We start from the raw sequence: 24,242 nt of genomic DNA, 5'->3' as shown, positions 1-24,242 counted from the left end.
CTACTACAAGTCAGAGGCAAATGTACTTTTTAGTGCACTACAGTATTTTATAACTTCACTTCCTTGTTAGTTTACAGATTCATATTAATTAATACAAACACAACAGACTGTAATGGTCAGGTTCCATTCTGCATGATGGGAAGCTACTTTTACTTTTACTTTAATACTTCACTAATACTTGAATAAAACTCTATATAACTGTCTGTTTCAGTCCTGACTTGCAGTGACAGGTAGTCGACACCTGGCGGCGGTAACGTGCGGCAACGTCACTGTGACCTCACAAACATGGCTGCGGCCGGCAGCAGGAACAGTTGGTTGGTTTCCGTTTCTAGAAAAGTGGGAAGTTATCTGTTTAATTCAGTTTTCATCGCCCAGGCGGCGACGTGCGGCTTCAAGATGGAATCGGAGAGGCCAACCAAGGTTTGACGGTCAATTTAGTCACGTTTTAGGCTCACGTTCCGCTGTGTCACGACACAATTTCACCATTAACATTACTGTCAAAACAAAACCATGCCTTTTTGGGACGTTGTCGTGATAGTACAAAAGACTGCAATGATAAAATCCAGTACCGTGTGGCGCAGTTAGATAACTGTCCTACCGCACATGCTGCAGCTACACACACAGTACATGTAGTTGTAGTATGTATGTAGTATTTACAGGTGTGTTGTGTCTGTTTCATCCTCCACAGCTGGAGTTTGCGGTGCAGATGACATGTGAGAGCTGCGCAGATAAAGTCAGAGCTGCTCTGGAGGGTAAACCAGGTGAGAGCGCCTTTACATGTTTACCTGTAGTATGTATGGAGCTGTTGTCTGTTGCATGTATACATTCTCTGAAGCAGACAGTCACTGCTGGGGTTGTGCTCTGTAACTGACAGCAGAGGACCATAACAGCAGATAATGTGTGTCTGGCCGGTAAGACTTGGCGAGTTTATTAATGTCGCACTTTTCACCATAAGTAAAGTCATGTAACATGTGCAAAAGAGTATAATGAATGAGTTTGCATTTGATATTAACTATAGGGAAAATACAGTGATCAGTTGCTGCAGATCCAATTATGTGTAAATGCAAAGCTTGCACAACTCTGTTGACTTTTATTCAAAGGGCTGCAGATGAGCTGAGCACACAAAATGTGACCTGTTTACAAACAAACATACAATTCAGCATAAATGAAGAACGAATCAAGTTTCCAATAATAAATGAACGAGTAATAAATATTCATTGGGGCTTTAATGGAGCAATTTCTTTCATGGAAATGAATCTGGAAGTCAGTGACTAAACTCAACACAACATGCTGAGCTCACTAAGATTACAGTCACAGAACTTTATATCTGTTTTTCCTGTAATTAGCACCAAACAGCGCAGTTCTTCAAGGAAATCTTCAAGAAATTATTAAGAAATAATGGACCTGTAACAAATTCACTAAACTAGTCCTGCCTAGTCTTTAAGTCAGTGCACAGCTGGTCAGCTGAACCTGCAAAATGTGCAGTAAAATGTTTCCAATAATAAAGAAATGATGAAGGAAATTCCACTGGAAATCAACAACTTGTTTTCAAGCTAAGTAACTAAAATGAACTTTGTCTCTATTTTCCTGGTAATTAGAATCAGGTTTCATTGGTCTTTCAAGGAAAATTTCCTTTAACGTGCATCTACCCTACAGATATAAACTACAGAGACACATACATTAACTAATCATTAGCATGAAAAATACAGAAAAGTGCACACATGACCAACAGTCTAAAACCCAAAGTTAATTAATGTACAATGATATAAATCAATGAACGGCACATAAGATTAATTGATTATCAAAAAATCTGCGTTACAGTATAGGTTTCATTCTCTTTATCTACCTGTGTGTGTGTGTGTGTGTGTGTGTGTCATTACCCTGTCTGACTGTTTATCCGGTGACAGCGTTCATTCGTTTTAATGTGTTTGCAGGAGTGCAGTCCATCAGCATCGATGTCGGTCGGGAGCAGGTGTTGGTGGAATCAGCCCTGACCAGTGCAGAGGTGCAGGCTCTGATAGAAAGCACCGGACGCAGGGCGGTACTGAAAGGCATCGGAGGATCAGAGCAAGGTGAGACACAGCAGGAGTAAGGCTGAGTGTGGAAACCCAACACTTGTTCAGTGCGGAGTATTGAAAACTGTCAGCTGCTAAAAGCCTGGTCTGAAACACACATTTGCTTATGGCTGCCCATCAGACAAGGATCTGAAGTCTGTGTTCTAGGGGATATATAAATAGCTACATAACAGTCTGCCTCTGTTGCTCTATGTCTGTGCTTTTTTATGTTCAGCTCCCAGTTTCCCACAGATAAAATCTATGTGACCTGTCACTAAAGACGCATTTGTGATGCATTCTTACTCCAAATGTGAACTGCGGTCTGTCTCAGTAAGATCAGTCTGGATGTGTCTAAATGTGACGATGCTAAAGTTTCAATCACATCACAACCATTAATATGCACATTGTTTAGAATCTTTTTTCATTTAAATGACAGATTTGGGTGCAGCAGTGGCCATGCTGGAGGGTGTAGGAAAGATCCATGGGGTGGTGCGTTTCCTGCAGTTGTCGGAGGACCGTTGCTTGATTGATGGGACGGTCGATGGGTTGGAGCCTGGACTCCACGGCCTCCATGTTCACACCTTGGGGGACCTCACACAGGACTGCAACAGGTAGGATCAACGCATTGTGAGAGCTTCATTCAGTTTCTTCTGGGGACCAAGAAAATGTTTTAGGAGCTCAGGAACTAAACTTGTGTTTTCAGAGGGACTAGGGACAAAATAGTTTTTCTATGAAAGTCCCAGGAACTCTTTTTTTAAAGGTTCAGGAACTTTATGGGTGGAGTTTTCAGCCCTCGCTGTTGCAGATTGGTCAAATACAGCTACTGTGGCAGCCACAACTTGTGTACCGCCTCATTCATAAAACAAGGCAGTACTGTAATATTGATACTAGGACGAGGGTCGGAGAGAACGAATGAGAAGTAGTACACAGCTGAATTAGAGAGCGAATGAGGTGGAGACGCTCTGTACTGTACTGAGAACAAATTCCACCGCCTCTGAAAACACAGACGTCTCCTGGATATTTTCACAGTACTAGAGGTTTATTTCATGACCATCAGTTTAAATAATTTCCATCCAGTTTTTGTCAGTTTGGTGTGACAGATGGCTCTAAATGCTGTGATAACAGCGCCTTGTTGTTTCAGTTGGGAACAGTGCAAGCTGCCAGATTCATCCAAAATTTATCCATGTGGCCTTAGTGGGACATGTAAACATATTTTGATTGGATGTTTCTCTCTGTCCACCAACCATTGAGCAAGCAGTTGATAATCTTTTCAGGAAGCAGATAAGGTAAAAAGGCATCAAAGACACCCCCAAAAAATAGCTCCCTCTCCTCACATTTCCAGTCTGCTTATCAAAAACAAAATCCACAAAAAGAATCTGTTTTCTAACAGTTCCTCATCCTCTGTACTGTCAGTCATCGTCTGTGCAGAAAATATTATGTCTTATACATGATTATATTTGATTAAGTTCAGTCTCTGCCTTTCTGCAGTTGTGGAGAGCACTATAACCCCTTTGGAAGACAACACGGTGGTCCAGGAGACTCTGAAAGGGTACGCATGTCTGTTCCTTAGAGTTCTATAAAAATAACTATCCGTTTTTAGAAGTTCAGAGCCTACTTGCTCTGTGCTGAAGATCAGCAGTGCCAGAACATTTAGATGTTAAGATCAAAGAGCATAACATATAGTAAATAAATATTCTTGTATCATAAAGTTTGACAAAAATCACTCCTGAGAAATATGAAAACTTCCAATTCAAGCCAAATGGAGGATGTGATATCCCTCTCAGTTTGCCAAACTTTTCCCACAGGAGCCATTTTGAGCTGTTCTGCTCCAGGTGTTAAATTTTCACTAAAGTGTGTGAAAGAGCTGCTGCAGCTCAGAGGCAGTGTTTTTTTTTTCTCTTGGCTTTCATGCTGTATACTCCCAGTGTTTTTATTTCAGTGTTATTTATTCACTGTGTGTCGTGTGGTTATGTATCAGTCTCACATGCGGTATTGTTGTGCAGCATGTAGGTGATCTGGGAAATATTGTCGCTGGACCAGATGGCAGAGCCTCATTTAGACTAGAAGACACTCAGCTAAAGGTAACACACACACACACACACACACACACACACACACACACACATATTTGGCACCAGCAGTACGCTATGTAACCACAGTATATTGAGAATAATGAAGATTTAGGAAGCAAAGTTTTCATATATCAACATCTAATTCCCGACACAACGCCAGATGGCAGGTTTTAAATGTTTTGTTTGTTAATACCCCGGTGCAATCGCTTTGCTGCAGGTATGGGATGTGATTGGCCGATCGCTGGTGGTGGATGCGGGGGAGGACGACCTGGGTCGGGGCAGTCACCCTCTCTCCAAACACACTGGAAATTCAGGGGAAAGGTGGGTCAGCAGCAGAGGTTTAGGTTAACGCGTACAGAATGGATATCCTGTAGCCCGATTTCAAGATTTAATCTTTCTGCTCTCTTAAATGAGTGCTCTTCAAAAATACAAACTGAAAGGGACTGAAAAAACATTTAGGAAGCATCATTTACTAATTGTTTTAGTTGTAATTCTTAAGCGATAACTGGTATTTTTGAATGTGGGCCTTGTTTTCACATGTTTTTGGGTGTAAATAATAAGTGCAGTATTGAGTAAGAACAATGTACCTGGCAACCATGAACAGCTGCAGCAGTTTAATTCAGTGGGTTATTGTCCACATCAATGTACGTCCACTAAAATGCTTGTTTTTGCCACTTTTACATTTTTACACGAAGATTTTTGTCCCCATCAATCATTTACACCCCCAGAACATGAGAAATCAGGCCCAGGTAAGAAATACTGGAGTTAACATTGCTGAACAGTTTGCTGTAATTAGCATTAATAGCCATGTTGTAATAAATCCATATTTAAATGAATTTTTCATGATCTTTATGATATTGATTTTTTTATCCCCAGTGCAGGACCTATAGATTTTTTTAATTATATGACCACCATAAGATGACTGGTCTTTAGTAGCTGATTTTGTTTAATTGTTGCACAGCGTCTTTTCATTTTTCTGTCCCTTCTCTCCTTCGTAGGCTGGCCTGTGGGATCATCGCCCGATCTGCAGGCCTCTTCCAAAACCCCAAACAGATTTGTGCCTGTGACGGGGTCACGCTGTGGGAGGAGAGAGACAGGCCGATAGCCGGAAAAGGCCGAAGCAAGACCAACGCAGAGACGCCGGCAGCACACCTGTGAACCTCGAGACACGAACACTGATGCCGGTTTGAACAGAGAGAGAAAGCGTCTCAGAGAGATGGAGAGGACGTTTGTTGACAGAGGGTCAGAAGCTGAAGCGAGGATGAGACAGCTGAGGAATACGTTTCCAGACAGCTGGAAGGACAACCAAAGAAAAATGGCCTTATTTTCTTTCATTTTTTTTCTCCGTGATAAAATCTGATGCTCCTGCAGTCACAGTTAGTGTCCTCTGAGGGTTTTTAATGCACTAAAGCAGATTAAAACAGGCCGGGACTTTGTTAAAGTCACCTCTGATTAGCTAGATGTCCGTTAATATTGTTATGTGTTTGTATAACCACTCGCCTCTGACACAACTGTCTCATCACCATCTAAATTGATGCGCTCGTAAGATGTGAGGTTTCCATTTTGGCTGTGTACTAGTGGGGATGAATGCCCTTCAGTTAGCTATAAAAGTGTCTAAGTTAATTATGCAAGCCTCCTAAAAACAGCAGTGGTGGTTCCTCCACACCTGTATTATCTGGAACAATTACATCTATTAAAGGGGCACAATAAAAGGTGGGAACCATTTAGCTAAGTCTAAACATGTAGGGGGAATCTATAAACACACGGACCAACAGAGGGCTTTCCTACATGAGTGTGTTCATTTTAAATCCATGAGGTGGTGTAAGTGACTTGGGTAAAGGGACAGAGCCTGGGACAGAGAGTCAAATTCCATCCAGAGTGAAAGGGCAAAAGGGGGTAAAAGTTTGAGAGAGGGGAGGGGTGGGGGGTTAAAGGACTGTGTGCTCAGCTGTTTTTTCATCATGGAGTCTGAGTGTACAGTTCCTCCATGTTTGCTGCAAACAACTTTAAAGCCATACAGTGAAGGGAACTGACATTTTTTAAGACACTGAGTGTTTTCTTCTGTTGTCAGAAGCTGTACATGATGACTGACATGTTATACAGCACATTCAAAACCTCCACCTGCTGACACCTGTTGGTTTCTGCTAACGCGCAGCATATTTTTCCTGCGACATCGAGTGCACTGCTGTACGAGCGCGTAGCCAGTTTTGCATTGATTTTTCAGATTGAGCATCTGTCTTGTCCTGGTAATGCCTGAATAAGCTTATTGAATTTTCCCCTAAATGTTCAGTCGGTGTCCTTTTTCCCTTTCTGTCTGGGGGCTGTGAATGCAACCAAGGACTGTTTATATAATCATTTCATATGCTGGTGTTTTTTTAAATAAAACAAATCTAGTCTTTGAATGGTGAAAATGCCCTCCACAGTTTCCTAGACTCCTGGTACAAACCCAAATATATTTAGAGGCTTAACAGAGGCTTGAACCACAGTGTTTGGTATTTTTTCATTGATAAATGCTATTGCTTAATTTTCTGTCTGTGTGAACCTATGTGAATCTTTTGTACACAAACCCTGCATTAGCAGTAATTTTGCACCTGAACTGTTCTCTGTGATTAAGCAAACGTGTCATTTTTTTCATAGCACTTAATGAGTCCTTTAATTGAACTCACCCACTTGTTGCTTGTCCCTTTGGAGCAGAACCCTGTGGCTCTGAGGTAGCCTTTATCCTTCTGGTGGCTCCAATAAATTAAACAGGCTTACACGAGATTCGTGTGTTGGTGTGTGTGTGTATACTCGAGTCATTTCACAAGTCGTTTTTGTGAGGATTCAGCATCCTCCGGGTGCAGCAGCTCGGCAGCAGCAGCAGCAGCAGCAGCAGCAGCCCTCCCCCTCTGCAGCCTTTTTTCCAGCAGTATGCCCGACATTCAAACGGAAGCAGGCGCTACCATTTTGAAATACAGCACCGCCTAGGTAAGATGGTAGATCCTTTTATTTAATCGCCTTTTCTGCAGTATTATTCTCATCCGAGCCGCATGGGAGCTAATTAAATCCGATTCGTCTTAAAGCTCGAGTGTTTTCTGCGGGTATGTTTTAGCGACAAAGACTATTTGATCGTGTTGTTGCCCGGGATTCACTCGGTGTTACACTGTATTCATTCCAGTGCGGAAAAAATGTGATTGTCTGTTGATACACTGTATCCACCTCCTATTGAGAACCAGTTGTTATATTAGCTAATACGTAATTATCGCTCTTACATAGCTAAGAAGTGTTTTTATTCCGTTCCTCGCGCTTGTTTTCGCCTCGGGACATCTTGTTTTGCCTGTTAGCGAACAAGCATCCCGTCTCGCCATTCACAATTTTACAGCAAACGTGGACAAGCTGTCCCAATGAGTCTAACCAACCATACTTGTGTGTCTTTTCTACATTTTTCCCCCCTCTCTCTTTTTCGCTCGTAAATGAATGTGGAAATGTGTTGACTCAGCGTCGTGCTGCGTCATCAGAAAAAACAGCTTCCCCCTCTGGTTGTTATGCCTGAGATGAACCCTGAGTTAATGCAGCAGCCATATGTAACGAGGGGTGCACTCACTGAATACAGTAGGGCTGTGTGCACACGCTGGGGCATCTTTTTTTTTAATGTGTTTTCTATGAGCAGCAGCTTGAGGAAGAGGGAGAGGAGGAGGAGGTGTAGCTTGGTCATGACCAAAAAATAGAAATGTCCTTCTCTGGTGTCATGTTCCACGTTGCCCTTTGATTTACAGCCAGACATAAAGGTTGTTCAGGAGGGAGACAAGGTGTTGGCCAACCTGTGGCAGCACTCTTCAGTTTCACTTGTGTAGTTTAGAAGGAAATTAGGAAACTTGAGGCAGCCCTGTCAACACAGAAGTTCATATTACCATCATAAAAAGGCCATGTGAGTTGATGACACAGCTGAGGAAATGGTGTAGAAATGCTCCTTTCCTCTCACCACTGTCTCCTGTGTGTGAGTGTGACTCATAGCTGCACAGGTAATCCTCTCAAGCGAGATCTTTAATGAGATCCTTCAGAGATCTCCTTCAAGCTGCCTTCGATCCCTGATGTACGTTGAAGAATATTGAACTGATCACGGACAAAAAATGTCGCTTCCTTTGTTTCTGTGGAGGGAAACCTGCTCTGATTTATCTAATCTGAGTTTGTGGCCGGCTCACAGGCAAATGTGTGGTCGGTGTGGTGTTTCATTTGTGAAATCTGAATGTTAATCTGGTATTGTATTCATACATGCGTTTATCACTTTGACCTCAAATCATGAGCTGTTGCTTTTTCCGCTTCAGAGTTTATGACACAGGTTATTTGTGTGTTTGTTTAATCTCTGGAACTGAAGTAACTGAGCAAATTAGTTTTTTGAAATGCAAAGTACAGCTGTACAACCTCTAAATTTTGAGTTGTTGCATTTTTTCATGATAGTAATTTTTGTTCCATGTTGCTGGAAATGCAGGAAGACTTTAGTTTTTAATCCAAAGTTGGCAGCACCCCTCCCTCACAGACATTTTTAAGCCCTGCAAAAGAAACTAAATCGCTGGGTCAGCTGGGTCTCTGTGTACTGCAGTCCACCCCTGTGTTCAGACAGTTGCACTCCAGCACCTCCTTCCTCCTCCTCCTCCTCGTCAGACTACTACAGAGCTGAAGGTGTGGCTTTGTGCTCGCTCAGTAGTTGTTACATCCATGGCAGCTGTGCTGTTAATCCTCTCGCTGATCTCTAACTGCAGCCAAGCACATCACTCCTCTGTATCTCCGCAGCGCCATGGACAAGAGCCACACAGTGAAGCTCTTCGTGGGCAACCTGGCGTTGGACACCACCCAGGAGGAGCTGTCAGCCATCTTCGAACCTTACGGCCAGGTGGTCAGCTGCAGCGTGCCTGCGGCAGTTCGCCTTCGTCCACCTGCAGGGAGAGGGCGCCGCCGAGCGCGCCATCCGGGAGCTCAATGGACGGGAGTTTCGGGGCCGGAATCTGGTGGTGGAGGAGTCGAGGGGGAGGCCTCTGCACTCCACCAAGGTGTTTGTGGGTAATCTGAGTGGGATGTGCACCACTGAAGATCTGCAGCAGTTGTTCCAGACGTTTGGAAAAGTTTTAGAGTGTGACAAAGTGAAAGGTGAGTGAAGAACTTTGTAACATTTGAATTGTTTTATAGTCACATCACACAAGTTCTGCTTGATAGTTGTAAAACCGTGGAACTAGTTTAAGAGTGAGGTTGTGCTGTGTGCAGGTAAGAGATTGTATCTGGGTGCCTGCAAATGCTCTACTAAAATAAAAGTGTGACCATGTGATATTTATGAGACACCGGTACAAAGTTCTTAGTGTGTAAAACAGCTACATCTCTGTCCCTCCCACATCCCTGTTGTAAAGATAGACAAGGTAGAAGTAATGAGTAAGTGATTGTGGCAATGCCACTGTGATCCTAATTGTTGTCCCTGCGCTCAATGACAGCCAGGCATTCCTCTTCTGCAGGCTATGCCTTTGTTCACATGGAAAACAAGGAAGACGCGCTCCAGGCCATCGAGGCCCTGCACGGCACCTCGTTTAAGGGCCGCCCGCTGTCAGTAGAGCTGTCCAAGGTCCAGCCCAGCAAGCAGGCGCCTACAGGGAAAATCCCCTGTGTTAACTGTGGAAAGCAGGGCCACTATGCTGGAGAGTGCCCTGTGGGGAAGCCCTCTCTGGAGCAGTACCAGAGTCAGGCGGCGGTCTTGGCTGCTGCCGCCGCCGCAGCCGCAGGACTGCCTCTACAGGTCCAACAAAGTGTGCACAATTCAGTCTACAACACCTCCACTTTCGATCCCACGTACGCGGCTCTCACCGGGATCACCACAGGCACACGCACTGATGGCAATCCAGTGAACCCAGCTGTTTATGGTGCCCTTGCCAGTCAGGTGTACGGTGCCAATGTTGCCAATCAGCTTTATGGTACAGTGGCCAATCAGGCAGCTCTTACATCAGGCGCCACCCAAGTGTACAGCTCGATGACCCCCAACATCTATGGCCAGGTGGCTGCGACTCCAGCGGCGGCTGCCGCTGCTGCCGCCGCCGCTGCTGCCTACTCAACTCCAGTTTACACTCCGACTGTGGCCAACCCCCCCATGTACCTGGCTGCTGCCCCTGGATTAGAAATGCCAACGGCAGCAGCTGCTGTAAACCCCGCCTACACTGTAGCTCCAGCGATTTACGGTGCAGCCACACCAGCCTATGCCCACATAAGCGCCATGGGAGCAGCGGACCCCACCACAGCTATCTTTGAAGCAGCCAGGCAGGCGCATTACTTTGCCCAAGGCCAGCAGGTTGTGGCCGAGCAGCAGACGGTGGCTGCTGCGGCGGCGGCAGCAGCAGCGGCAAAGTCGGGCGAGAGGGACCGCAGTCCCCTACGGAGGTCAGCGCCCTTACTGCCAGACCCTGTGATGAAGCCGTTCATGTACCAGAGAGCCAAGCCGCGCCGACCCCTGCTCCCAACGCCTGCTGGCCGAGCAGCAGAAGAGGCCGTCGAGGCTGCAGAGGACCCCATGGCCAGGTAGGGGATGATCTTTGATTGTCTTTGCCATCAACTAAGCAGCAACGCTGAAAAATTACCATAGTGTTAAATTTCATTTTCTCTACTTCGGCACTTTTCACCCTCTAAGAATTGATTTTCGATGCTTTTACAATCTTGTTGGCACATTTCTCAGAGCTGATTAATGCTTTTTTTTTACATTTTCCACGCTTCTTGTTCACTTTATCACTCTCTTGTTACTCCCTTTGTGTTGCCAAGTGCTACCATAAATGCCCTTGCTGTCCCTCTTCCTACCTGTACCCTCCCCTCCCTTGCTTAACCCACCCCTCTCCACCCCCCTCCCTCCTCCCCCTTTCCCAGGTACTATGCGGAGTACTACCAGCAGCTGCAGCAGTACCCCCAATTCCAGTACGCCTACCCGCCGCCGAGCACAGTGACAGCCATCCCCGGCATGCCGGCCGTGCCAACGGTCCCCGCGATGTCAGCCCAGCCGGTCGCCACGCTGGACGCCCTCAGGCCAGTGGTCCCCACCGCTGCGGCAGTGGCAGCCGCCATGGCTGCGCCCAGGGTGTATGAGCCGCCGTTGCCGCCGCCCACGCGCAAGGAGGCCATCCTCCGCCGCCCCGAACTCTCCCTTCACACGCCTGAGCCCCCCTTCCGATAGTCGCACACAACTCTCTGCCCCCCACCCCCATCCCTCCCTCTTTGCCCTGAACCCACCCACCCTTCCACATCTCCTCCTTCATCCCCAAACTTGACCACCTTACAGCAGCTGTATGTGTGTGTGTATGTGTGCGTGCGTCTGAGGGGCTCTAAGTGTGTGTGGGGGTAGGGTTTGAAACTGGGGGCTTCTTGGTTTATTAACCTGCTTTTTGAGGGACTTGATCAGCCAACCTTGGTCCTGTTTCGCATGCACACAGCACAGCCTCGAAAGGGAGGCTCTCATCTGTTGTATGGGCATTCTATGTGCTTCTCAGTTTTACTTTTTTATCGTGCCAGTCTCACACTTGTGCCAGTATTAGACTGACCCAGTCGGTCGTTTCATATGCCTTTATTTCCGCAACCCAGTTATGATTTTCTAAGGCCAAATCTACAACAAAAGACATTGGTTTTGAACCTATCAGCCATCCTCCTTAGGCCTAGATGATCAGTTAGGGCAGCTAATTTTAAACCTTTTTTGCCTTATTTTCAAGAGTTTAGATTTGTAATGTGATCAGATGGGAAGTCAGATAAACACATATTGTGTACTGGCTGTACTGCATTGTGTCTAACAGGACCAAGGTTGATGGGTTTCCGTGGCGGGGGTGGGGTTGGGGTTGGGGGTTGTTTGTGTTGAATGTGATGTGGATGTCTGAATGAGTGAAAGACAGAGAGATGTGCGGGCTCCTGACCTTGCAGCGCACAAACGCAGCAGCTAAGCCTGCGCCTTGCAGAGAGAAAAAAACAAAACAAACAAAAACGTAAAGCACACATAATACGTACTGTAATGTATGTTTGGATCTTTACTCAACCCTTTTTCTGACTCCCCCTCCTCACCTTTTGCTCTAACTGCAACGCTGAAAGACACTGCTTCACCTCTCTTTCTCTTTCTAACTACAGCTGCCTACCTCTGACAGTAAATTTCAGTGTACAGTCTATTCTGTTCTGTTATATTCCACACTTCTCACCCAGTCAGCAGTTTATTTCCTGCTCCTCCTTGTAAAAAGGCACAGGGTCAGCGGTTTAGGGAGGAGCGGGATTCCAGCGACAATGACTTTTGTAGATAGTCCTCCTTCATGTTCAGAGGCCTTTCTTTTTAAAATAGTGTACGTGTTTTGTTTGTTTTTAGTGTAGTTTACATGTAAAACGAGTCAAACTGGGATGTAATGAATTGTAAATGGAAAAAAAACCCATGTGTGACTACTGAATGAGCTGTTTACAAAGGATCTTTACATAGCATCCTGTTAGGAATCATGATAATATGTGACAAGCTCAATTATGTGCCTATAAGCTTTGAGTGAAGTGCATTTAGTGGAGGGATCTCCCATTTTAAGTGCTTTTGACATTACTTTTTAATCATTTCAAGGGAGGGTAACAGGAGCCCTCTCCAGGAGCCTAGTATCCAGAAGGCTGGAAGCTTTCTCGTGTACTCGTGTGTTACTTTTTGTTTCATATCATAGGGTTTTGAAAAAGCCACAAAATGAGCCTCGCGGGTTCACGAATTAGCCTCTGGTTTTAAGCAGAAACAATAGCACCAATGAAGTGAGAGATGGGGCAGTGTCTTCCGGTTGCCCCAGCTGTTCTCCTTTTTCCAAATAGCAGACCTGCTTCAGATTGTAATTGCCAAAAAAAAAGCATCTGTTTTAATGCGGTTGTTGTATCTGGTTCTACAATCGCTTTTAACAATCACTCTGAGTTTTTTTTTTTCTTTTTTTCTTGCAATTACTGTTTGATGCAGCGGTCTGATGCACATACAGATATACCCTCTGAAATCACCTTACTGCCTCGCCCCCCCCTTCCCCCCTCCCTCCTCAACCCACCCACCCTCTCGCCCTGTGGTTTTTAGTGGTTCAGTGACTTTTGCATTTCACAGTGTAATCTTTCTGTGTCGTATATACGAACGCATACCAGTTGCATCCTTTGTAGAATTAATGTGGTTTGCGAAATGTCTTGTTTGCCATGTTTGAGACCGTATTTTTTAGAGAAGTATTTTAATTTTGCCTTTTGTTTTTTTTAGGAAAAGACAAAAGAAAAGTTTAAAAAAATCGGCATGCTTTTTATTGAGAATATGTATACTATAAACCTTATTATAATAAAGAATGTTTGGCTGACTATTGTGGTAAAAGACAGCAAAAGGGTTTGGACATTTCCCCTTCTTGTTTATGTTGTTCTTCTCCACTATCTGTTTCTCTTGTGTAAAATGACCACCAGACCCATTTGACTGGGGACCCAGGGGGAGACAGGTGTAGATGCTGGCCCAGCTTTGCTCTCTTTGGTCAGGGTAAGTGCGGGTTAGTGCTCCTTTCTCTCTCCAGCCTCTCAAACTGTGTGCAAACCAGCATTTATACGAAAGGGGTTTGCACTTGAGCAAATGCATTTTTAGTATCATCATCAGTATTCAGGCAAGAAAAGGCTTCCTGTGGTCCTTTTTAAATTGACTTTTAATGCAGAAAAGGACACTCCACACACTGTGAAATCATGTTGAGAGCTGGGGAGAGGCACACAGATAGAATGGCCTGGGTGCATTTTGATCTGTGGAGCAGTCCTGTTCCTGGGGGTTGATGGGTGTGCGTCTGGTCTGGTCTGGTCTCTCCCTGCTGCACCAAATTCTCCCCCCTCCGTGTGTCTTTGTGTCCACTCTACTCTCAGACCTGCATGTGTCATAATCTGTAACTCTGCCGCAAACAAAAAAAAAAAACAAAAAAAAAACAGCCCCTCGACAGTCCAGCTCTGAACTAACTATCTCAACTGAATTAGGTCACCATGCCACCTGGAACGGCCAGCGTGCAGCCGTGCGTGAGCGTGGCAGCGTGAGCCATGGGGACGACTTTTAGCGCAACGCCAACAACGCAGTGGGAACTTGTTCTCTCTCTCTTCACCACCAAGGTAAATGATAAAAAACAACCCCAACCCAAAACCAAAACAACAACAGCAACAAAAGCACTGACCTCTCCTCTCCCTCCACCTGCCGCCCCCCTCCTTTGACTGTGCCTTGACCAAACACCCCCCCCCCCTTCTCCTCCTCCTCCTCCTCCTCCTCCTCCTCCTCCGCCATCACCACCTCTCCTCTCCTCCGCTGCAATGGCAGTGCCGCACCTACAGCCTTAGGCTTCTCCTCGGTGGGGGTGGCGGGGCGGCAGGTGGGGCCAGGCCCCCCCCCCCACACCTCTGCAGGACTGACACCTGTATCGCTTCAGCATACAAAGCGACTGACTGTGCCCTCTCTGTCCTGCTGGTGTCTGAGGTAGTGAGTAAAAGGAAGTGTGTGTGTGTGAGAGAAACAGGAAGAGAGCGTGGATGTCTGAGGAACTTTTTGGGTGGTGTTTCATTGACTGGTGAGGCTTGGCACATGCGGACGATCCCCCTCTCCCCTTGCCCGCTAGTCAACTCCTCTCCACCGCCGTATTCGCCGCCCTCACCACCACCACCCCTGCCCCCCTCCTTTTACCCCTTCTCCATCCCTCCCTCTCCCCTCCCCTCCCTCTTCCTCCTCCTCTTCATCCCCCACCACCCTACTGTCCCTATGCGCCTCTCCTCTCCGCCGTTCACACACACACACACACACACACACACACACACACAAACACACAGCGCTTCCCCCCACCCCACCCCCCGCCCGCCGCCACCGCCGTCGCTCACCTTGGATCTGGGTTCGTGGCTCTGGCTCGGACTCAACTTCCCAGAACCACACACCTGACCCAACCTCCCCACCCTACCTTTGTTACCATAGAGACCCCGGGCGTGCCAATGGACAGTGTATGTATGGTGGCCCGCCGCCGGACTCAGTAACATGACACAGAGAGACTTCAATGTCGGACGAGGCGCTTTTGCTAAAACTGGTGAATGCTGGGTTTGCTCCACACGGCTGTGGGAGGGATCTTTTCCCAAAAGAACTTAGCTTCAGCACATCAGAAATGATAAATCCAACCTCCTTACTGTAGATGTTAACAATTTCCGTTCTTTTCGGTCCCTCACAGCCTGTGTGCCAATCAGAAACGTCCTATAAGATAGGCCTAGGTATGAGGCCAGTCTGACCTGTAGATTCTCATCAATCTCAGGGTTCCTATAGGACTTTTCTGGGACGGCAGCTCTGTACCTCTTAATCCTGGGATCAGCTGGACTGGCTGGATATGTGCACTTTTGAGTGACTTCTGTGTGTTTCTTACCTGTTACGATTGTGCTGAGATGGAGAGCGTAGCCCTCACACACGATCCCACGCTCACTGGCTTTCAGTGTTGTCAAAGGAGTTGTGCGACAGCTGTGAGATGGAGGATAGTCTAACAGACAGAGGGGAGGGTAGAAGAAGGAGGGGGGGATAGATGAGGTGATTATAAGGTGAGTCAGTAGTGGAAGCTGCTCCCTAGCCTCACCTTCCTGATCTTGGAGGACACTATTTTCAGTATATATACTGACTAACGCTGCCATTGTCTATTAGCTCTCAGTGTCTTAGATACATTTCTTCATCTCTGGATACTGAAATGTAGAATTCCACCAAAACAATTTAGCATTTACACAAGTTACATGCTCCCAAGATTAATAATTTCTTCACAGCATGAAATTAAATAAGTGTTGTCAGGAAAAACAACTAGAAGCCAGTTTTATTAGAGTTCCCTTTAAAACAATGCAGCCTCAGAATGAGTATACAGAACGCTGACTCCCTTCCTGACCTCCATGATCAGGGCATCGCGGCGTTCCAGGGTCCATTTCTCTTCCAGCCCACCTCGCCCTCCCCACCTTCCCCAACTCCTAACTTAAGTCTCCTTCAGGTTGCTTGTGAGTCTGGGCTTCCTGTGCTTGGGTGAATGCAGCCATGCATCTCTCTAACCCCCCCCCTTCCCCTCCTCTTCTCCTCCTTCCTCCTTCCCTGCTCTGACTTCACAGTCACACTGTACTACTGTACTGACAGCCAAAGCTCGCTGCAGCCTCCTCCTCCTCCTCCCTACTTCCACTTCCTCACCCACTGCCCTCCCCCACCTTCCCTCTCCTGCCGTCTGTGGTTTGGACAGCTGAAGAACTGTAATCTAGATGCTCTATATGCGCACTTCTCTGTATTGTGTTGTTTTTTTGTGTTTTTGTTTTTTTTTGTATATGTGACGGGATCCCGCAGGTTGCATCTGTTCTCCTTCAGCAGCTGAGATGCACAGGTGTCTGGAACACAACCCCGCTCCAGTTAGGTTTGAGCACAACCCATATAGACCATATTGCCTTTTGATTTTGCAAGCGGAGATTTCAGTAAGGTGTTATTAATGTGATCATGACTATTCTAGCTCTTCTAGCACAGATGAGAATTACAGATACCAGACTCTACTGCTGCTCATCCCTCTTCAGATAGCGGTAGAGTCATACCTCAGCCATTACCTCAGCTACAGGGGGATGGACAGAGCATGAACCCCTGAAGAATGCAATTCAATTCAATACAACCTCCCTGCGTTAATTAACTGACTGAATTTCTGTTGAGAACTTGTATTAGAATTCGGTCATTCTCGATGCTGCAGGGTGTGGAGGTGGTGTATTGGCTTGCGTTATATTCTGAGGTGTTACTGTTATTTTGTCCACCCCCCCTTTACTGTACACGTTTAACAGCCACCAGAGGCAAAGTCTGTCTTTTTCCATGGTCCATTTTATAATCACAGTTGCGTTATGTTTACAGTGATCAACTTAGTAAATTCCCTCAGCTCAATAGCAGCACAGTAATGTACCGAATGGTAACCACAAATAGTCACACAGTATCTAAGCGTCGTCAAGTAGGTTAATGGACCAAGCTGAGTGTAGTTACATTTAAATGCCTGCTTAATTATGATAGAAATCATTCTAGTTTCCAAAGACACATTAAGGGTGACTGAGTAATGTGTCACCTCGGGAGAATAGCGAATCTGGATCCGCTCATTTCAAGGAAATTTGTTTCCCAGCACAAATGGGACTGGGGATGGGGATGGGAAGGGAGGGGGGGTTTTAGTCGATGAATGTTAGATGAAATGTTTGCGTCAACTTGTTTACTGTGAATGACAAATCCTGATATAAACACAAATTATATTGTACGGTTGTGTATGCATATATATGCCTTTTAACCTGTATTTCTTAAAATGTTGAGGCATTTTTCAATCTGCATGCAAATCATGAATAAATTCCTTTTTATCTCATGTAAGCGCCTTGAATTTCTTTTATTGTTATTGTATTTTTTTTTTTTCTAGTGAGACAAGCAATATATAAAGCCATGAATATCTCCTGATAGACTGTTACCCTGCAGAAAACAAACAGTATGAGCTACACATTTACCTGCAGCCTTATCTTCAGCAGTGTGGAATATGGTGGTTTGAGTTGCTGTCAGTCTTTGCAGCACTTAAGCACCAGGGTTATTTTACCTGGAGTTACATAAAAATAATTATCATACTAATATCTTAAATAATTTCTTAACTTGTATCAATATTTTTTAGTATTTAAGATTCACTTCTTTCACTCCTTTCATTGGGAGAGGTAGGGTGAAACTACATAGGCCTGGTTTGCCGTTGAGGTTCACTAACAGCAACAGGTGCATTGCACAGGCCATAAAAACCTCGCTGGTGCCAGGGGGCGTGATTGACATCCCTCCCCACCATTTAGAAGCCTGTAAACCCTGCTCGCGGGAGACTACCCCGCCTTTTACACCTTTTTAGGGTCAGAACCCGATACCCAAGCTGTCGGTTCCCATACTTATTGGGGTGCGGTCACGTGTGCCACTTTTGACCAGGAAAGGAGCACCGGCCGGCAGGGTCTTCTGGTAGTGGGAGCACCACCTCCGCACAGGCACCTCGCACCAGTGGAGTCTGGTCTCTGCAGCCCCTAACTGTCTCTCCCCCCCTTTAAAAGCGAGACCCCTCGTCTCAAGGAGGTTCTTGCCCTCACGGCGTCGTCGTCGTTTCTATTGCTGAATATTTTTTTCTTACTATAAGCTGAGGGGGACGTGAGAAGTCCTGACAGAGGCGGCACGATGACAGCTGTCGAAACCCAAATGACATACAGCAACTCCTATACGATCCACCATGAAGAAGCGTACATGACCCAAGAGGAGGACTGGGACAGGGACCTGCTGCTGGACCCCGCCTGGGAGAAGCAGCAGAGGAAGGTAAGGTTTGGATCTGGAGGCTTGGAGCAGCTTGTGCCGCCGTGCGTAATTACGCACAGATTTACCCATGCCCTCACATCAGTTAACGACTGATTTTTAAATGTATGTTAACACGGCACATTGGATTGTTTTCTGAATCACTGGCCTGTCCCTAACTGTGTAAAGTCTAAAACAGCCCAACATGAAACTGAGCATCTGCGCTTTAGCTATCCTCGCACCTGGCACTTCAGTCCTGCTGGAAGCTCTATGGGCAGATATTTTAGGCCGTGGAACTTTCTCAGTGTTGTCTTTCAGTTACCCCGATTGCCTTGCGAAGGCTGTCTAAATATAATACCACCCTCCCCAAGCTTCAGCCTTCATTTGAATCATAACTCATGAAATACACAAATGTTTATCATGTTCAAACAACATTAAACCAACCTGGAGCAGGTTTAAAACAAAACACTGAATTCAGAGGTAGGGTTGAAAAAGAGAAAGAAATTTTGATTTAAGTCAGTTCACCAGCTATTTTAGGCCACATTAGTAGGTCTGTGGGCAAAACTGGATTACCAACTGAAGAGTGCAACTTCCCAGGGCCCCCAAAAGCCCCAGGTTTACTCCATGTCAGGTGATCCTGCATAACTTGATCAATAATAAATTTGTTATAAATTTGCCTTAAGTATAGTATCAACTATAATAGGTCCTCGATTATCCACCTTAACTGTTTTAGTTTATACTGAGCTTGTGTTGGGTCATTTTGTTATATTGAATTCCTTTCATATTTTTCTGTGTGTCAAGTAATCAACTTAGAGAAAACTTAAGCCAATCAACAATTATTTTAATTATCAAAAAATAGCAAAAATACCTATAAATGATTCCCTGAAGCCCAAGATAAAATACACTTTTATTGTCCGAGCTACAGTCAAAGACCCTTATTAAGCACTTTTTGTTTAATAATGGCTTAAATTATAAGTCAGATATCAAAAATGTCGCCAGTTAATTTAGCCTCAATCGACTAATCCGTTAAGCTGCTAATGGGGAAATAATGAAAGTGCCTAGTAGAGGTCAGTGGGGGCCCAAATAAGAAATTAATAAACTAACGATATACACGGAAAAGAAACCAGAATTCCCGAATTCAAGTAACATCAAAAATTATTAATAAAAATACTTACATGTTATTATTAGCCAGATTAAGCTAGCCCAGGGGACGGGCTCAGCCGTTGCCTAGGCGACCAGCTGGCTCGACAGGTGCGTTTAACGAGCTGGCCGAGCTGAAAGACAACCACTACCGGTAAACAGAAACAACATCAACAAAGTTTAATACAGTTTTACCATTTGTCTCAACACTCACCTGGAACAAGCTGTCCTTCCACCGCAATGTTTCAGATAAGAAAGAGAGATATTTATTGATTTATCGTCCTCTGTTTGACTCGCTTTACGTTCACACAACTGTTTGCCACGCCATGGTCGCCATGTTGGTTGTCCGTTTCTAAATTAGTTCCCAGAGTCACCGTCCTCCACCACAGAGCTCAAGCTGAAAATAACTTTCAGGTAGATCATTTACAATGTTTTATTTGTGCCATTAAGAAATAACTTTTTCTCAGTGTCATACGTTGCGGTATTATGGTTGTTTAGAGAGTATTTCAGGCCTGGATGTTGTCAAAAAATGCTCGTACAACTCAGACGCCTAATATATTCCTATTTAACACAATTTAGGCGTTGATTAGACGTAAAGTTAACTTAGCCCAAATTTACTCACACTGCAAACACTATATTGAGCATTTTCACACCATTTAAATGACTCCTCTATCCAGCTAGCACAAAAAATCTCAAGTCTGTGGCAACAAGTAAAGTAACCTAAAGCCAAATACAGATGGCAGCTGGAAGTGAGTTTTGCTCAACTCTGACTCTACTGGCTGTATAAAGGTTTTTTTTTTTTTTGTTTGTTTTTTTTAATATAGATGAATGCAGCTAATAAAAGATCTGTGGTAGAAGATATCAGCAGAGAGCAGTGGCTTCTAGCTACCATCTGCAGTTGGCTGAACAAGAGTTACAGAGTTACATAGAAGAGTGTTTCAGAGAGGTGCAAAATACATGCTTTTCATGTTTCAAACGTAAATATTAGAGAAAAAGCCCTAATTGCAAAAGTAATGGTTAGCTTACTGGGCTTAAGAGACTCAAACTGAGGAAAAGCTGTTGGGTTTTATGTCTTGCCTTTTTCTGTAGTCTTGTATTAGTGCACAAATGTGTTTTGTAAATGTTGTGTTCTAGTCACATGATCAAGACATGTATATGTATTCTGTACAGTCCTTGAACAAGTAATATTATTTGTATGTGATAGTATGCTGATAAATTAATGCATCTATACCAATGTATATATTAATGTAATCCAAACCTAATTTGCACGTTCGTGGTTCATCCCATCATAGAGCAGCACAAAAGCAGCATTTTTAACAGGCATGTTCAGATGGCACTTTGCAGTGAATCTGCAGAATTGTTCTGTCAATGCAAAATGTCCCCCCACCCATAGAGCTGAGGCACTGTGACAGGCTGAGAGACCTCAACAGATGGTAACAGAGAGAGAGAGAGAGAGAGATGGCAAGGCTGGTAGATATACACCCCGGGTTGGTTTCAGACCTACAAATAAACATCTTCCTAAAAATACTTTTCAACTTGCTCGGCTCCAACTTTGCTACCTCCCTCCCTGCCCTCATCTCTTGCTTTCTTTTTGTCGCTCTGTCTTTTCTCCAGGCAGGTTGACACGCACTTCCTCTCACCACCCATTCTTGAAATATCCCTTTGCACCTTCTCTTTCTTTCTCCGTGGCACACCTTGTCTCTTTTTTCCCATCTTTTGTCTATTAGAGGAGTTGCTCTTCTTTCCATCTCATGCACCTGTCAATCTTTTAACTGTAAGACGATACAATAGGCCTTGAAAAACCTCACACAGCCAAGCAAGCCCCTCTCTTCAGTCGTCACCCCTCAGCCTCCCAGGGGAATAGGTCATCATACTCCATTGCTCTTCTCGGCATGTAAAATCTAGCTTAAGGAGCTGATATCAGCCCATAAATATAGCCAGTGCATCATTTTGCGATGTAATGAATATGAAAGGAAATCTGTGCGCCACCTGTTCTCTCTTCTATCCTTGAAATTTTCAGTGGAAAAAGCTGCTCACCACTTGACTCAGTAGTAAAGTGTTTGTCAACACACAGTGATGCCGAATCTGATACCGGCCATTAGAAATAGTGTGTGCTTGGTGTGTGTGTGTTGTGTCCATGCGCGTGTTTGAATTGTACATTTTGACATTGGTTTATATTTATCGTGGAGCAGCTCTTGTTGATTGCTAGCTAAATGATTCATGGCTCGGCTTGGACCAGGAATTTAATTTAATAGGAGCTGGCAAAAACCGTGTTAGATATTGCATCTTGTGAATGGTGTCAGATGGAATGAGATATGAAAGGACAGAGCGATGAGATCTGGCTACATCTTGTCTCAGCGATATTATTATTTTATCAAAGTATCTGTAATTCTAGAAATAAGAAGGGCTGGGTTGTCAGGCTGGTTCAAGAGCTGAGGTGAACAGGCTGGTCGAGGACAGAAGTAACTCTCAAAGCTTATTGACGTCTGCTTCACCCAGATGCTGAGCTGACAGCCTGGAGAGGTCTTACTTGAGCACATCTACAAAAACTAGTGATCATTCTGAGCAGGATCAATAGCTGTTTAAAGATTAACTCACTGCAGAGGAATGCACTCTCAAGACCATCTGTAACACTGAACACATGGCTATTCATTAGAGAAAGGAGGAGTATGTGTGTCATGGTTGATGGATGTACGCTGGTACAGAGTGATGCAATACCTTATGAAATAACTCACATCCATATGTTTTTGTTTGGCCACTTCAATGTATTGAAATATTAAAACCAAAAAGATTACCACTGTGACTAAAGTCATCTTCTGTTTCACATAGTTTAAGAGTTCAGCTGCTAACTGACTAAGTTAATGACTGGCTGCCAAGTGAAGCCTTTGCTAGCAATCACCTATAAATACCCATTACATAGGGTTATCAACAGCCATATTGGCTCAGCTGATCTGTTAGCCACAGGAGGAATGCTTAGTACATAAACACAGGATATGAGGCCCTGCCTTGTGTCCAAGTAGGCAGTTTTTAATTGAAGTGTAAAAATAGTTAGCCAGTGACTTTCTTGGTTTTACACCAAACATTGCATCCAAATTAATTGGGATCATTTTGACAAAAGTGTCTAGATTTTGTTGTATGATTATATTATGGAAGTAATCAAAATCATCAACCGATCAATTAAAATATTTTTTTAATTGTTTGATGAAAGAAAAATATTATATTTTCCAAAAATTAAACTTGTAAGTTCTGAAGTTAATGAGAATTTAGTCACAATAGATAATGAATTATCACTTTGTCTCATGTGTAAGTATCATGTGAATTGATAATCATGCCAATGAATGAATGACTGATGCATCAGTCTAAGGGCGGATTAAGGCCTAATAATCAAAAAGAATTATTAACAGGAAGCCTCATACATCCTAGTTCTGTACAGACTGCTCTTTTTTTTTTGCACTTTTTAAACTAGCTTTGTAATGAAACTCATATATTTCCTGTTTCCTTCTCTATTCTGTTCTCTTCTATTCCACAGGGTGTAGAATGAATGAAGTGGCCAAAAGAGTGATCATCATCAGAATCAGGTGTTATAAAGTTATATTCAGTAATGTGATATTTATCCACTCAACCTAATGTAATGCCCCTCTGTGTGGGCGAGGAGAGATCTTAGGGTGCTGCGTAATCGAATCTATTCTCGTCTAATCTCATTTTGCACTTTTAACAACTCAGGCGGTACTGCAGCAGCCAGACAGGGTCATTGATTTCACCTCCTACCTGATGTTTGGTGAGACAGTACTAAAACACTGGCTTCCTTTAGGTGATATCAAGGAAGTGATTTGCAGTAAATTTAGCTTTGCAAACATTGGTTTCTTCTCTTGATAATGATTATGGGTAACAGCAGCCCATAGGAATATATATATATATCAGACAGTTTTACCTTCAGGCCAAATATATCTGCAGCAATGTGTGTATTTTTTGCAGTCCTGTGGGAAAAAATGCATCTCAACAAATGGTTTAGCTACAGAAACACTGAGGTCTTTGTCCTCTCTATCTTCCTCCTATCCTAAACTAAACTCTGGCATGTTTTTTTTAAATATGCTGAGTTACACAGTCTAACTGAAAACTCTGAAATCACATTACCAGTGATAATGAATTTGACATGTGTTCCCCTCACAGTCAGGATATGGTGTTGCATAATAACGCAGCACGATAAGTTGCTCTCTCTTATCTGAGATGGGATGTATTCATCCAGGTCTCTGTAGATGAAATTACATGACTTTAATGTGCGCTGATGAAAGGATGATAAAGAGGATTTTTTTTCTCTGAGAGCAAAGGGAAGCTCAGAGACATCTCTCCCTCCTCTTGGTCCTAATTGGGACTATTAATGAGGAAATTACAGAAGTGATGTGTAATTCACTGCATTAAACCTGCTCCACTGAACTGTGCCTGCTGCCTAGGCTACAGTACCTAATCCCAAGATGCAACTGGCAGAGGGTGGGGGGGGGGCATCTTAGATTCCCTCCCATGATTCACTCTGTCAGGGTCATGTGATCCCAGTGCAAGAACAGTTACCCTATTGAACTGATCTCTAGTCCTCTCAGCATATTTTCACTCACCAGACCAGTGGAGAGCACAGAGACCTCTTTGAAGGACTAAAATGAGACCACCAAGCAAGAAATTTAAGATTTTCTGATT

General features: G+C 44.4%; 3 protein-coding genes and 1 long non-coding RNA gene across 4 annotated transcripts in view; 3 read left to right on the top strand and 1 right to left on the bottom strand.

The window, feature by feature from the left end:
• Positions 1 to 260: 260 nt before the first annotated feature.
• Positions 261 to 6,887, top strand: LOC108883716 (copper chaperone for superoxide dismutase). The gene is made up of 8 exons (XM_018677170.2): positions 261 to 420; positions 689 to 761; positions 1,935 to 2,072; positions 2,491 to 2,665; positions 3,543 to 3,603; positions 4,058 to 4,135; positions 4,344 to 4,447; positions 5,125 to 6,887. Exons 1-8 carry the CDS (start codon positions 286 to 288, stop codon positions 5,282 to 5,284), a joined length of 924 nt encoding a protein of 307 aa, XP_018532686.1. The 5' UTR covers positions 261 to 285; the 3' UTR covers positions 5,285 to 6,887.
• A 328-nt stretch (positions 6,888 to 7,215) lies between these two features.
• rbm14b (RNA binding motif protein 14b) lies at positions 7,216 to 14,074 on the top strand. Its single transcript, XM_051075707.1, is given in 5 exon segments — positions 7,216 to 8,785; positions 8,897 to 9,014; positions 9,016 to 9,250; positions 9,607 to 10,657; positions 10,997 to 14,074. Coding segments are annotated over 4 exon segments (1,704 nt in total). The 5' UTR covers positions 7,216 to 8,785; positions 8,897 to 8,900; the 3' UTR covers positions 11,301 to 14,074.
• An 865-nt stretch (positions 14,075 to 14,939) lies between these two features.
• Positions 14,940 to 20,282, bottom strand: LOC108883722 (uncharacterized). Its single transcript, XR_001960949.2, has 3 exons — positions 19,768 to 20,282; positions 19,589 to 19,687; positions 14,940 to 15,612 (listed from the first exon to the last, which is right to left on the bottom strand). It is a non-coding gene; the product is annotated as an uncharacterized LOC108883722 (long non-coding RNA).
• Positions 18,047 to 24,242, top strand: part of actn3b (actinin alpha 3b) — a 33,084-nt gene continuing 26,888 nt past the window's right edge. The window contains exon 1 of the mRNA XM_018677116.2: positions 18,047 to 18,437. Within this exon, the coding sequence (XP_018532632.1) occupies positions 18,303 to 18,437 (135 nt within the window). The 5' untranslated portion in view covers positions 18,047 to 18,302. The remainder of the gene's footprint in view (positions 18,438 to 24,242) is intronic.

The sequence above is a fragment of the Lates calcarifer genome, linkage group LG14, assembly GCF_001640805.2.
Source record: "Lates calcarifer isolate ASB-BC8 linkage group LG14, TLL_Latcal_v3, whole genome shotgun sequence".
Lineage (NCBI taxonomy): Eukaryota > Metazoa > Chordata > Actinopteri > Centropomidae > Lates > Lates calcarifer.
Note: the sequence above shows the minus strand (reverse complement) of the source record. Positions and strands in the feature narration are given on the sequence as shown.

Bases quoted from the DNA above. Each gene is read 5' to 3' on its own strand.
- LOC108883716 (XM_018677170.2), top strand. From the start codon at position 286: ATGGCTGCGGCCGGCAGCAGGAACAGTTGGTTGGTTTCCGTTTCTAGA. The intron at 762-1,934 runs GTGAGAGCGCCT...ATGTGTTTGCAG, and splicing joins TGCTCTGGAGGGTAAACCAG to GAGTGCAGTCCATCAGCATC. The intron at 2,666-3,542 runs GTAGGATCAACG...GCCTTTCTGCAG, and splicing joins CTCACACAGGACTGCAACAG to TTGTGGAGAGCACTATAACC.